Source organism: Borostomias antarcticus (genome assembly GCF_949987555.1).
Source record: "Borostomias antarcticus genome assembly, chromosome: 17".
NCBI lineage: Eukaryota > Metazoa > Chordata > Actinopteri > Stomiiformes > Stomiidae > Borostomias > Borostomias antarcticus.
Genome location: NC_140250.1, coordinates 2,172,801 through 2,187,714, shown reverse-complemented (window position 1 = coordinate 2,187,714; position 14,914 = coordinate 2,172,801). Strand labels below are relative to the sequence as shown.

At 50.5% G+C, this 14,914-nt stretch overlaps 1 protein-coding gene across 1 annotated transcript in view; it reads right to left on the bottom strand.

Moving 5' to 3' along the window:
* Positions 1–14,914, bottom strand: part of znf219 (zinc finger protein 219) — a gene marked incomplete at both ends in the record, with an annotated part of 29,894 nt that overhangs the window by 14,645 nt on the left and 335 nt on the right. Inside the window, 4 exon segments of the mRNA XM_084451579.1 lie at positions 9,449–10,777; positions 12,269–12,415; positions 12,905–14,039; positions 14,041–14,914. The exon segment at positions 14,041–14,914 is cut by the window's right edge and continues 335 nt beyond it. Of these exon segments, the coding sequence (XP_084307705.1) occupies positions 9,449–10,777; positions 12,269–12,415; positions 12,905–14,039; positions 14,041–14,914 (3,485 nt within the window).

Genomic DNA, 14,914 nt, shown 5'->3' with positions numbered 1-14,914 from the left:
GGGGGGTGGGGTGGTGCCGCGTTATATTATCATCACAAGACTCAAAGATGAGCAGATTAAAGACCGGTTTTGTCCACAACTTCCTGAACTAATATAATTTCCCGCGTACAAGCCATTGGACTTGTAGCCCACTAATACACAGACTTAGAAAACACATTCAGAGGGTGATAGAGTAGCCGACCTATGCACGAGGGTCGATGGCTCTCCCTCTCTCCATTGCTCTCTGTCCATAGCTTATTAATTGCAGAATAATCACCAACCTATAATTAAAGCTACTCCCACCTGAACGACGTCGATCAGTTCGGCGCACTCACCTCGCTCATCTTGAGAATGTGTGCAAGGAGACTTCTGCAGATTCAAAGACTTTCTCTTCCCGTCTTCCTCGCCGGTTATAGGCTAAAGATCTCCCGACGGCTCACTTTCGGTCTAAACCCTTTACAGAATGCCTCTAAAAGCTGTGTGGAGCTTTGAAGGGGGAGTCGACCGGCGCTTTAGGAGAGACGAGTCCAAAAAGCGGTATTTCAGCGGATGAGCCTCGCGTCATGCAGTCGGTCTCCAGCAGCAGAGGAGAGCAGAGCAGTGCGGTGCGGTGCGGTAAGGTTGTGTGCAACAGAACGTCAGAATCCTCCTCATCGGTCCCACCCACCCCCCCCCCCTCTCTCTCTCTCTCTCTCTCTCTCTCTCTTCCCTTGTCTCCTTCCTTGCTCGCCCACTCACACGCACTCTCTCCCACTGACACTCCCCCCCCCCCCGACACTTTCACTGCTGCCAACAGCGCCCTGATGCGCCGACGGCTTGGGCCGTGCTTTCCCTGAATACCCTCCAGTCTTTAGACTAATGAGTGAGCGGCATATGGAAAGGAGAAGCCGACTCCCAAGCTGACTTTTTTATAATCAAAATGTCGATCAAATTTGCTGAAATGCATCGAAGCGACTTGGTTTTTAATAGTAATCTATCAAGCGGACAACCTCCGCATTTTGTCGAAAAAAACTTTTTATGACATCTGATGCTTTTTTTGCCGTGTCGTAGGCTATGACATGTGTTCTGACATACTGGGAACTCGCTAACCCACTCGCTACTAAGCATCTTCATTTTTGTCACCTAAGAAGTTTTTTATTCCATCTAGAACTCCAGTGCTCGGGCAAGGCAGACGGTCCATCTTGCTGCAGTCAAATTACTCACAGCCACAGGCATAATATTCCCAGTTAGATACCAGCTTTGTCCATGGGAGGGCGACAGAGCCACACATGATCTTCACGTTACGTTTCCAATGGAGTTATTGGGTGAGGAGCGTCCATGGTGTCACTTGGCGACAATTGCTCCTTGTTCACTGTTCATGTCCTTAACTTTTCAAGAGTTGATTCACAAACTGAAAAACATAAAGTGGTATGACACTTTAAAAGTACGCCCCCGTATATAGCCTACCGTAGGTGTAAAACTACTGTCATGGAGCATGCCTGTGCTACAGTAGGCTACGAAGAGGAATAGGCTACTATCAGTCATTTCTAATTCACTTTAATAAACAGCTTCTAAAACGCACAGTAAAAAAAATCATGATGATATATTATGATAGATTGGATACAGTTCTAAGTTAACTGTGGCTCTAGGATACTCATTGAAATGTCTGTTGGTGTGGTTGCTAGACATTTATTTAAGAATAAGTATATTTTTACTGTAGGGAAAGGTTTCTTGAGAGTCTAGGGTAACCTGTCAGATCCTTAGCATGAATAAAACTTTTTACAAATACCAGTGTAGCGCCACTGCCCCCTATAGGTAAGTGAGACGAGACAGTGCCCTGGGTTCTGTGAATACTTATCTAACCTAGGCTAATATTCACTATAGTTACTTTACTTTTGTCAGGGACCGATGTCTGTCTCCGTCCATCTGTCCGGCACGATTATCTCGAGGACCAGCCAGTGTATCCAGATGACATTGGGCAGTGTGTTCCTCAGGACGGTAGAATGTGCAGTGTCATCTGTCCAGTGCTACGACCGTACGGTCAATCCCGTATAGGGTTGTGGCTAACAATGACAACTACAGATAACCTACCATTAGCATTTTAGCTTAGGGTAGGAATAAAGGGTAACACTTTACAATAAGGTACACAAAAATAGTATTTACTGAGTAACTACTGATGAACCAATAATTAGTTATTGATTAGTTACTGATTAACTCTGAGCTTAGTTAATGAGTAGTTACTGATAGGAGCTAATATAGTAGTTACTGAGGAACCAATGATTAGGTAATGAGTAGTTACTGATTAACTCTGATTAGTTAATGAGTAGTTACTTATGGGGACTTCTATAGTAGTAACTGATTCGCTCTGATTAGGTAATGAGTAGTAACTGATTAACTCTGATTAGTTAATGAGTAGTTACTGATTAACTCTGATTAGTTAATGAGTTGTTACTGATGGGGACTACTATGATGGGTTACTAGAGAACAGACTGGGGACTACCTAACAATTACCTAATCATTAGTTACTCTTTTGCGTACCTTATTGTAAAGTAAGACATCATATAGATTAGTTAACAGCTAGTCCTCATTACCTAACCATTACCTAATCATTAGTTACTCTTTTGCGTACCTTACTGTAAGGTACAGTTAATCAGTAACTACTCATTGGTTCCTCAGTAACTATAGTAGTCCCCAGTCTGTTCTCTAGTTCCCATCAGTAACTACTCATTAACTAATCAGAGTTAATCAGTAACTACTCATTAACAAATCAGAGTTAATCAGTAACTACTCACTAACTAAACATAGTTAATCAGTAACTACTCACTAACTAATCAGTTAATCAGTAACTACTCATTAACTAATCAGAGTTAATCAGTAACTACTCATTAACTAATCAGAGTTAATCAGTAACTACTCATTAGCTAAATAGTTAATCAGTAACTACTCATTAGCTAATCAGGTAATCAATAACTACTTATTAACTAATCAGAGTTAATCAGTAACTACTCATTAACTAATCAGGTAATCAGTAACTACTCATTAACTAATCAGAGTTAATCAGTAACTACTCATTAGCTAATCAGTTAATCAGTAACTACTCATTAGCTAATCAGTTAATCAGTAACTACTCATTAGCTAATCAGGTAATCAGTAACTACTCATTAACTAATCAGAGTTAATCAGTAACTACTCATTAACTAATCAGAGTTAATCAGTAACTACTCATTACCTAATCATTGGCTCCCCACTAACTACTATAGTAGTCCAGTCTGTTCTCTAGTTCCTCAGTAGCTACTATAGTAGTCCAGTCTGTTCTCTAGTTCCTCAGTAACTACTATAGTAGTCCAGTCTGTTCTCTAGTTCCTCAGTAACTACTATAGTAGTCCAGTCTGTTCTCTAGTTCCTCACTAACTACTATAGTAGTCCTGTCTGTTCTCTAGTTCCTCACTAACTATTATAGTAGTCCAGTCTGTTCTCTAGTTCCTCAGTAACTACTATAGTAGTCCAGTCTGTTCTCTAGTTCCTCAGTAACTACTATAGTAGTCCTCAGTCTGTTCTCTAGTTCCTCACTAACTACTATAGTAGTCCAGTCTGTTCTCTAGTTCCTCACTAACAACTATAGTAGTCCAGTCTGTTCTCTAGTTCCTCAGTAGCTACTATAGTAGTCCAGTCTGTTCTCTAGTTCCTCACTAACTACTATAGTAGTCCAGTCTGTTCTCTAGTTCCTCACTAACTACTATAGTAGTCCAGTCTGTTCTCTAGTTCCTCAGTAAGTAGTCCAGTCTGTTCTCTAGTTCCTCAGTAACTACTATAGTAGTCCTCAGTCTGTTCTCTAGTTCCTCACTAACTACTATAGTAGTCCTCAGTCTGTTCTCTAGTTCCTCACTAACAACTATAGTAGTCCAGTCTGTTCTCTAGTTCCTCAGTAACTACTATAGTAGTCCAGTCTGTTCTCTAGTTCCTCAGTAACTACTATAGTAGTCCAGTCTGTTCTCTAGTTCCTATAACTACTATAGTAGTCCAGTCTGTTCTCTAGTTCCTCACTAACTACTATAGTAGTCCAGTCTGTTCTCTAGTTCCTCACTAACAACTATAGTAGTCCTGCCTGTTTCTAGTTCCTCAGTAACTACTATAGTAGTCCAGTCTGTTCTATAGTTCCTCACTAACTACTATAGTAGTCCTGTCTGTTCTCTAGTTCCTCAGTAACTACTATAGTAGTCCAGTCTGTTCTCTAGTTCCTCACTAACAACTATAGTAGTCCAGTCTGTTCTCTAGTTCCTATAACTACTATAGTAGTCCAGTCTGTTCTCTAGTTCCTCACTAACTACTATAGTAGTCCAGTCTGTTCTCTAGTTCCTCACTAACTACTATAGTAGTCCAGTCTGTTCTCTAGTTCCTCACTAACTACTATAGTAGTCCAGTCTGTTCTCTAGTTCCTCAGTAGCTACTATAGTAGTCCAGTCTGTTCTCTAGTTCCTCACTAACTACTATAGTAGTCCAGTCTGTTCTCTAGTTCCTCACTAACTACTATAGTAGTCCAGTCTGTTCTCTAGTTCCTCACCAACTACTATAGTAGTCCCCATCAGTAACTACTCATTAACTAATCTGAGAGTTAATCAGTAACTACTCATTAACTAATCATTGGTTCATCAGTAGTTACTCAGTAACTACTCATTTTATGTGTATCTTATAGTAAAGTGTTGCGCATGGGCACAGAGGAGATTCCCCACTGATGTCAAAGCTGAACTGACGTTATTCAAGCGTTGGTACAAATAAAAGAGAGACTCACGAACAAAGACACTTCAGTGGTTTTTGTTTGGGTTTATTCTTTTATCTCTAATGCATTTTTTGTCCACAAATTCATATTAGTCACTACTATGTTAGATCAATTGTCCCTCACTGCAATGGCAGTCAACTACACGAGAACCCTAACCCAGCACCCCCCCCCCCACACCACTCCTCCTCCACCTCTCCACTCTTCTACTCCTCCCTCCATCCATCACTGCGGAGTACTTAAGCCTGAAGCCCAGAGTAGAAGTGGCCCCTCAAAGCATGCTGGATATCTAAGCTCAGATCACCCACCGTTTACCGTCGCCCAAACAGTCCACGGGAATGGAACCTACCAGCACACATCTCAGCGCCTTGATGTACTACAGCCCAGCCTAACTGTGCATTGTGTTGCCTCTGTGTATGAAATGCGCCAAACAAATACAGTTTGATTTGATTTGATGCAGCCTAATATCCGCAGAGGGGGAAATTGTAACAGAAGGGGGGTGGGGGGGTGGGGGGGGGGCAAACACGTACAGTAACATACCTCTCTAACTGTTCCCTAGCCTTGGCCACTTAGGGCCGCTTCCTGGAACCACTCAGGAGTGACTGGCAGGCGTATTGGCCGCGGGAGGAGTGGGCGGGGCTGGTGCCAGAGTTAGGGCTCTCTTATTAAAACACGACATCTCTAGTTCTATCTGTACAACATTCAATGACACATTTCTCTTGTTGTTTTTGTTTTTTTCTCCATAATGCCAAAACAATAATAATAATAATAATAATAATTGTATGTAAGAGCATTATTCCATCTCATCGGCATCAAACGAACGTCACACAAACTGAAGTAAAACTCTAATAAAAGGCCTCAATACCAGGTAGATAGATAGATAGATAGACAGACAGACAGATAGATAGATAGAGATAGATAGATAGATAGATAGATAGATAGATAGATAGATAGATAGATAGATAGATAGATAGATAGATAGATAGATAGATAGATAGATAGATAGATAGATAGATAGATAGATGTGGAGGGGAGGAGGATGACGGAAGGAGAGTTTGGAGGGGAGGTTATATGAAGAGAATGAAGCATGTTAGGGAGAGGACTTAAGAGAGAGGGTAGAGAGAGAGAGAGAGAAACGTGCTTTGATTAAAACAGTGATTCATATTCACTTGAATACATTGTCATGGATTGGATCATAATATTTTTTAGTGTCCCAAAGGACAAATTTTGGCACCTAAATATTTTGATTATATTTTTCCTTGAACTCGGGCTTTGGTTTTTCACAGGGATAGTATTGGAAACAGTGATCTTCACCCCAGAGCTAGTATCTAGGTAGTATATAGAGCTATTATCGTTACAGTATCTAGAGCTTGAATCTAGATATTATATAGGCCTAGATCTAGTACACTAAACTAGTCCCTGGGCTTTGAAGAGGCCATAGGCTGAGGAAGTCTCACTCCTCTAGCTGTGCTACTGTAGGTTCTAGTTTGGCCTAGAGGCCAGGTTTTAAGGCCGGGAGCCTGCTAAAAACAAAAACATGATCCGACGAGGCAACAAACGGTTAAAAAAAGGAACCGAGCTGAACAAACCTCACGCTTATCCCCCCGGAGAGAGCGAAAGAGAAGAGACGAGAAACGGAGAGATGAAGTGATTTAAGAGAAGAGATGAAGGGAGACGATAGGAGGAAGCGGAGAGAGAGAGAGAGAGAGAGAGAAAGGGAGAGAGAGCCATAGAGGAAGAGAGAGAAAGAGAGAGAGAGAGAGAGAGGTGTGTGTGATGTGGGCTAAGTGCTTTTGGTGAGCTTACAAAATACTCAGGTCGGGAAGGAAGTGCTTGAAAAAGAAGGCACTGTGGCTTTGACAGTAGTTGTTAAGGAAACGCAGTAGAAACAGAACTCACAGAACAAAAGCCAGCCATTCAAGTCAAGGGGGTTAGAGACTAGAATAGTGTACGCGGCCATATTGGAATGTAAGCAGGCCACGGGGTCATAGGGCCAAACGCATGACCTTAGTTCGGAGGGGCTACAGGTCCCGTTGAACTACATGGCGATGTGTCAATTGTTGTCATTCTGTCTCTAAGCGGAGACATCACTTGGGGTCTGTATTTAAAATCATAAGGTGCTCTACTAGAAAAAAAAATCACATTAATGCACAATACCAACCACAGTAAGGCTGTGGTCCCAATCATTGGCTCAGTCCCATCCACCAATAGGCAGAGGGGATTAAAGGCTTGAACGATCCAATCAGCACATCCATTGGTGATGGTTGCTGTCACAAGAAGGGATTTGTTTTATAAGTTCAGATATCTATATTTGCATGCTTGCTTATGTGCTTGCAGGCACACATGCAATGCGGAATATGTTTAATCAACAGTTTATGGCAGAAGTAGGCTACCGATATGTTTGAAAAATAATTAATTGGTCCTTTGTGGTAATAGATTGATATCAATGCTGTAGAAAAAGAAGTCTTCTCTTAAGTGCTTTTACAAGGATCAATGTCTTTGATTGGATTATCAATTGATTGATTGATTGATTGATTGATTCATTGTTAAGGGATGGATAGATTGATACCACAGCTTTACATTCTGAACAACAGAAAGAATCTCTTGTTTAAAAACGTTTGGTCTATCAGTAAGTCAAAAGAAAAGGACTACTTTGGAAACCATAAAACCTTGCACAGTGCTCTTAGTAGACATTCCAACTAGTCTGATATCTCACAACCATTATATGGATTATTACCAAATATTCATAACCTTTTTCTGTACGCTTTTTCAACTTCTTGAAATGAAAATAAACATAAAAAGTAGTTTTGTCTTCTTTTTTTCCCTCTTTCTTTTTTTAAAATCTTTTTACAAAAGCTACACATATTCTACTGGGATGTCTATGGATTTGTTAGTGTTTTTAATGATTACTCTTTTACCATTCTTTGTCTTTTTTTTCCTTTCAAATAAAGAGAGAAATAAATCTACTCTATCTAAAAGACGCCATACTCATGAGTACAGGCTACAGTTCGTCTCAGCGCTCGGTCCCGTCTGGTCCACGGGAGGGAAAAACACTGCTCTTCATTCCATTTGTCTTCCTCCTGTTTTTGTGTGTGTTTCTTTTTTGCTAGTGAGTGAGTGGAACGAAATTGTCTCGTGACGCGGCCGCGAAGTCTCCGAGTGTCTGCCGAGCGCGCGCTCGACGCGTCGGTTGATTGTGTTCAGGTTGAGTGCGATGTTTCCCGCGCACTGACGCCGTCCCGCGCCTCGTTTCCGCGGGTCTGCGTCCACGTCCGCGTCTGAACGCGCTGGCATTTCTTCTGTAAACACTGACCTTTAGCCTAGTAACCTCCCTTTTCGCCAGGCCTCCCTCACCTCTTTCACACAGTAGAGCCTTTTCATAATATTTCCTTGCTAAATGCTTTTTCCACACAAGCAACAGACAGAGAGAATAAACTGTCTTATTGGTCTCATAAAAAGAATAGACAAGACACAGTAGCCCTGTAGGCATGTCACGGTAACAGCTTAGCTATTCACAAGAACCTAGAAGAACCATTTTCAACAAATATACTCATTATTATATCTTTTTATACTGTATATTCAGATAACACAATGTCCTATGGTGCCCACAGCCATGGGTGAACTAGGCCTACCGACTTACGGAAACAGGTGCTGGAACTGAAAAGAACAGACTGAAACTGTTCCCCCAGTCCTTCAGACAATCTAAGGTACAATCTCAAAGACCCAGGAGGCAGTGATAGAAGAGTTAAGTTATCATTGTCAAGAGCTCTGTCCACACTTGTGGTCCCTGTCACGCTTGAACGTCACTGAATAGCTTAGCATCGAATTCACATCTTGAACCCATTCCTAGAAAACCACGCATCCAAATCAGTGCTGGTTTCGAGCCGACCACAATATAACCATGGTTTCGGCCTTCGGGCGACCACAGAGTGTCAAGGGAGAGCGTTCTTAGGACGTTTCTCCGACCGTCATTCTCTGCTGAGTGGTCTCTCGTTCGTTTTTCGGCTATGCTATAGCTCTCACTTAGCCTGTAACCAAGAACGCTTTGCAGAAACTGTCCTCACATACAGTAGACATAAAGTATTAAAACCAGATCGAGGCCTGTTCTGCAAAGCGCCGTTGTCGTTCACAGCTCTGAAGAAGCTCTCAGTCAGCACTGTACTCTAGCCCTCTTGGTACAAGGAGGAGTGGATGATGGGAAGAGGGAGGACAGACTGGACAGAGAAGGCCTCGTCAGAGAAGTCCAGAAAAGAGAGCGAGAGATCCACTCCGTTCACAGAGGGGGGCTGGTGGTGGAGAAACAGGAAAGTAGGGGTCTCCAAAATGGAGGACAGGAAGAGACATCCAAAATTATTATTATTTGTTGTTGTTGTTGTTGTTGTTGTCGTCGTCCCAACCTTACACGATGCCAGTTGATAATTCAGTCCTTTTCGATTGGGAGCCGTTCTCAGGATTAAGTCGTTGAGGTCAAGGGAACGTGGGACCTTGGAAAATGACCCGGGAATATGAGAACAGACGCAGGCCGCGAAGCCAGGCCTTCGACCTTCGACCCCTTTTAGATCCCTCTGTACTCCCGCCGGTCTGGACAGAGCCCCTGCCCTTCGCCCCTCCAGGACGTGGGACGAATCGTCGCGACTTAGTCCCCCATCACTCCCCCCTCCTCTCTGGGTAGGTGGTCCGGTCCAAGAGGCGGGACAGGCAGGGAGAGAGACACACCCCCCCTTAGCCCCGCCGCTCGCGGAGAATCCCCCGGGCTACTGCTTTCGGCCTCCTCCTCCTCTTCCTCCTCCTCCTCCTCTTCGTCCTCCATCTCCTCCTCTTCCTCCTCCTCGTCCTCCTCCTCCTCCCGCCCCGCGCCGCCTCTCGTCGTCCCCTCGGAGGAGGAGCGCGGGCGGAGGAGGTCCGAGGAGAGGGCTGGGCGGTGGTTGAAGTGGCCCTCCGCCTGCCCCTCCCCCCTGTTGCCGCCGCCGGCCGCCGCCAGCCCGTTTAGGGCGGCGACGGAGGCGGCACGGGTCGAGGCCCACTCCTCCAGGGCGGCCCGGTCGCCGGCCGCCTCGTTCAGGTACCTCCAGAGGGCCAGGGGGTCCGGCTGCTGGGGCTGGGGGGGCCTCCGGGGGCCGTCATCGTCCAGGGGGCCGGAGGCGGCGGCGGCGGCAGGCGGGGCGCCCCTCTTGCGCCGGGACTTGCTGGTGTGGTTGACCTGGAGGTGCATGGCCATCAGCTCCGCCGAAGAAGTGCGGAAGGGGCAGAACAGACACTGGCTCAGGGTCACGCCCCCCCCTCCTCCTCCTCCTCCGGCCCCGCCCGCTCCGTCCTCCTCCAGCCCCCCCGGCCCGGGGGAGGGGCGTCGGGAGAGATCCAGGGGCTCGAACCCCGCCTCTTGGGAGCCCCCGCGCGACCCCGCCCCCGACCCCGCCTTGCCGCCGCTGCGCCCGTTGGATGGCACCATCCGGCTGGTGGTCAGCGGCTTCCGCCGGGACACCTTGGGGGCCTTGGGCGCCGGCTGCGGGGACGAGGGGGACTCCCTGATCCAGCCGCCCTCCAGCCCCGCCCCCAGCCCCAGCCCCGCCCCCAGGCCGCCCTGGTAGAGCGCGCCCATCACCCCGGAGAGGTAGCGGTACTGGCTCTCCAGGTCCGCCTCCCTCAGGGCACCCAGGGCCTTCTGCTCCGCCAGCCCCTGCAGGATCCAGGGCTGCCTGTGCCTGGAGGCGGCGGTGGCGGCGGCGGGGGGCGGGGCCTCCGCGTGGCCCCGCGCGCCGGCCGCGCCCGGCGTCGGGACGAGAGCCTGAGGGGGGCGGCGCTGCTTGGCGGCGGGCCCCGCCTCGCCCCGCTGGCCACCGGCCCCCAGGGACGAGGGCGGGGAGGTGGCGGCGGTGGTGGCGGCGGCGGCGTTAGAGGTCAAGCCGGGGGAGGAGGAGGACGAGGCCGAGGAGGCGGCCGCCAGGGCGTTGCGTTGCTCCCGGTGGTGTCTCTGGAGGTGGTACTTCAGAGAGCCTGACTGGGTCCCGGCGTAGTCACAGTGGGGGCACTTGTAGGGTCTCTCTCCTGGGGGGGGCGTACAGGCGACTAGGTCAGGGACGGCATCACAGCATCAGAACCTCACCACTGTTCAGTTGAATCATCCTATCATTCGCTATACATCAGAAGAGAACATTCAAAGGGAGAGAGTAGCCTACAGAGAGAGCCTACGAGAGAGAGAGTAGCCTACAACAGGGTAGAATAAAGAGATGAATTAATGGAGTGAGGGCATCTCTGATATTGCCGCCATCTTTGCCCACCGTAGCCCAGGACCATGTAAGGCAGGGAAGAGTGGTTGCAAAACGAGATATGTCTCGTTTTGAGAAATATCCGCTATTTGCGATTACTGTTAAAGATGTCATAGCATTTTGCAGACAAACAAATTTTAAGGCGCAACAAAAATGCATGATCTGAAAATGTAATGTCAGAAATATTTACGTACACACACATGTTGATGTGATAATAAAATGCATATGTGAAAAATTGGTGTTCATCTCGTTTTGGAACCAAACTCGTGGTTTATCCTCTGTACAGTACATCTCTCCACATGGCCTTGGGGTTTTCAGGACTATAAAAACCCTGGTCTCTCTGGTATCTCTCTACAGGTCAGCTATCGATGGGCCAAACTGCTCTGTCTTCTGTCACCTCAATAAGTATTTGTATGAGATTTACATATTCATGTTCGGGGTGTGTCTAGCTCTGTCTGTACCTTCCGATTACGTTTTTGGGGAACGTTTGACATGACTATTAACACTGACAGCCATGATTGGATAACGTACACTCCCCGCAGGGTAACTATGAATAAAACACTTTTATTTGAATGGAGAAACACGGCTATATCTGACTTTTTAGTGTTTATTAGAAGCTGTTGGCACTTTAGCTTAATTACATGCTGTCTCAACTGCTCTCATGCACTGCTGCAGGTTGCATAGTATTACACTGGCAGACAGACGGAGATGTAGTTACACATCCCAAAAGGCAGGTGGCAGTGTTCTGTCACAGATGGCTAACTGATTGGCACGATAAGCAAAGCAGAGTGGGATTAGAGTCAGTATGCCAACGATGTCAGATAATCCCGCTGAATATCATTGTAGCTAACGGCGTGATTCACACATGTATTATTGTATATTATTATCAGTGTGAAGCATAGTTCATCGCTATCTCTGTATCTATAGATTAATACTACAGTCATTGTGCTGTACATGGCCTGGGCGGTTTGGAAGGAGACTGTAACAAGAGACTATCGTTTTGGTCTGGTAATTGTTGCAGGACTGTGAGGTCTGATATATTAACTGGAGTGTTTCTGTTCTGGCGTACTAACTGGATTGTGTGTGGTCTGGTATACCGACTGGGGTGTGTGTGTGGTTTGGCAATCTAACTGAAAGTGTGTGTGGTCTGGTGTATAAACTGGAGTGTGCGTGTGTGTGTGTGGTCTGGTGTATTAACTGGGTTGTATGTATGGTTCGGTACATTGGCTGGAGTGTGTGTGTGTGTGTGTGTGTGTGTGTGTGTGCTCACCTGTGTGAACTCTCAGGTGAACTTTGAGGTGGTGTGAGGAGCGGAAGGCTTTGCCACAGTAGGGGCAGTCCTTCACCCCCGTACCCCGAACCCGCTCTCTGGACGAGCCCAGCGCTCCCGACGACACGCCCGTCAGTCCATTCTCTCCTGGAGAGAGAGAGAGAAAGAGGGGGAGAGAGAGAGGAGGAGAGAGGGAGGGAGGGAGGGAGGGAGAGAGGGTGAGAGAGAGGGAGAGAGAGAGGAGGAGAGAGGGAGGGAGAGAGAGAGGAGGAGAGAGGGAGGGAGAGTGAGAGAGGAGGAGAGAGGGAGGGAGAGAGAGAGGGAGAGAGAGAGAGGGAGAGAGAGGGAGGGAGGGAGAGAGAGGGAGAGAGAGAGGAGGAGAGAGGGAGGGAGAGAGAGAGGGAGAGAGAGAGAGGAGGAGAGAGGGAGGGAGAGAGAGAGGGAGGGGGGGGGGACAGAGAGGGAGGAAGACAACGAGGGATCGAGAGAGAGAGAGAGGGAAGGAGAGATAGAGGGAGAGAGAAAGAGAGAGAGTAAGAGAGAGAAAGAGATTGATATCAAACGATGTCACAGACCAAATACTCAGAAACACAAAAGAACCAGTGACGACAGGTTCCCTGACGACGCGTTCTCTACCTTGGAAGGACGAGATGACGGAGTGGAACCCGGCAGCTGCGGTCTGAGGCGCCGGTCCTCCCCCTCCCCCTTGGTGCTTCGCCTCGCCGGCGCCTCCTCTCCCTCCTCCTCCTCCTCCTCCTCTCCGGCCTCCTCCACCGTCCTCCTCCCCTGCTCCTCCTCCTCCTCCTCGCTGGGCGGGAGGAGGGGGCCCCTTCTGGGGCCTCTGGGTGTGGACGCGGGCGTGGACCACCACCTGTTGCAGGCTCCGGAATAGCTTCCCGCAGTCTGGGCACTCCCAGGGGCCTCCTCCTCCTCCTCCTCCACCTCCTCCTCCTCCTCCGGAGTTCCCGGACCCTCTGGCTCCGGGCTCCTCCCTGGACTCCAGGCCCCCTCCGAGGTAGGCCCTGACCTGCTCGGCGTCCCCCAGGAGGAGGGCGGCGGAGGAGGAGGAAGAGGAGGAGGAGGAGGAGGGCGCCCTGCGATGCTGCGGCCCCCTCTGCCTCTGCTGCTGCTGCTGGGCCTGCTGCGCCGCCATCAGGCTCCGCGCCACCAGCTGCCACACGGTCGGCGAGTCCGCCGGGTCGATCCCCGCGCCTCCTCCTCTCCCTCCGGGGTCCTCCCTCCCTCCTCCTCCGTTCCCCATCTCCGCCACCTGCGCCACCGCCTGGAGGCGCTCCATACAGCTGGACCCGCCCCCGCCGCCGGCGTCGCCCAGAAGCCCCAGGTAGCCCAGCTTGCCGGAGGCGGCGCCGGCGCGCCCCGCGTCCCGGTCCGCGCGGCCACGCCCTCCCCTCCCTCCTCCTCCTCCTCCTCCTCCGCGCTGGGCCAGAAGGAGGCTGGAGTACAGGGCGTTCAGCCCCTGGCCGGAGACGGCGCCCTTGGCGTGGTCCGCCGCCGCCGCCGCCAGCCCCCCCAGTCCCCCCAGCCCCCCCAGGCCGGCTTTGAGGCCCAGCTTGTTGAGGTGGACCTTCATGTGGTTCTTGAGGAACCACGGTTCCTTGAAGCCGCGGCCGCACACCTGGCACTTGTGGTCCAGCGAGTCCTTGTGCTTCCTCATGTGGCCCTTGAGGAACCACGACTGGGTGAAGCGCTGGCCGCACGTCTCGCAGCGGAAGGCGGGGAGCGCCGGCGCCGTGGCGGGGGGGGGCGGGGGCGGCGGGCGCCGGGGCGTCCGGGACTGGGGGGCGGGGGGCGCGGGGGGGAGGGGGCGGTGCGGGCTCCTGGGCGGACGGCGGCGGCGGCGGCGAGCGGGGGTGGCTCTCGCGGAGGTGCGCCGCCATGGTGTCCTCGCGGCTGGCGGAGAAGGCGCAGAGGGCGCACTTGTAGGGGTTGTGGAGGATGCGTACATGGCGAGCCAGCTCCGACGCCGTCCGGAACTTGCCCTTGCAGGCGTGGCAGCGGAAGGCGGGCGCTGGCGGAGGTGGCGCGCCGGGGGCGGGGGCGGGCTCCTCGGGACGGGCGGGCCCGTCGCCACCACCGCCGCCGCCGGAGGAGGAGTACGGCGAGGCGGTGAGCGGCGCGTCCTCGGTCAGGGGCGGGGTCGGCGGCGCCGTCAGGAACGCCCGGCTGCGGCCTCCCCGTCGCAGGGCCTCTTCCAGGACGCCATCCTCTTCGTCTTCCTCCTCCTCCTCTTCCTCCTCTTCCTCCTCGGCGAGGCTCCGAGGGAAAGCGGCCGGCGGCGGCTTCTGGAAGCCGTGGTTCTGACCCGGAATGTCGACGACGTGGTTCTGCAGGGGTTTGAACGGGGCCGGCGGCGGTCTGGCCGCGGTCCGGTACAGAGCCGACGCCCGCCGGTCGCGGTCCAGGCTGTGCGCCCGGGCGTGGAGCGACAGGATGCTCTGGAACCGGAAGCGCTTCCCGCAAACGTGACACGGGAACCTCAGGCCAGCGGCGCCGCCCCCGCCCGCCCCCCCCGGCGCCGCCACTGTCCCCGCCCCCCCGGGGACGCCGTCCCTCTGCTGGAAGAGCTGCAGGTCCAGCTCGTCGGCGCAGGCGGCGGCGGCGCCCTGGCCCGAGGACAGCGCCAGC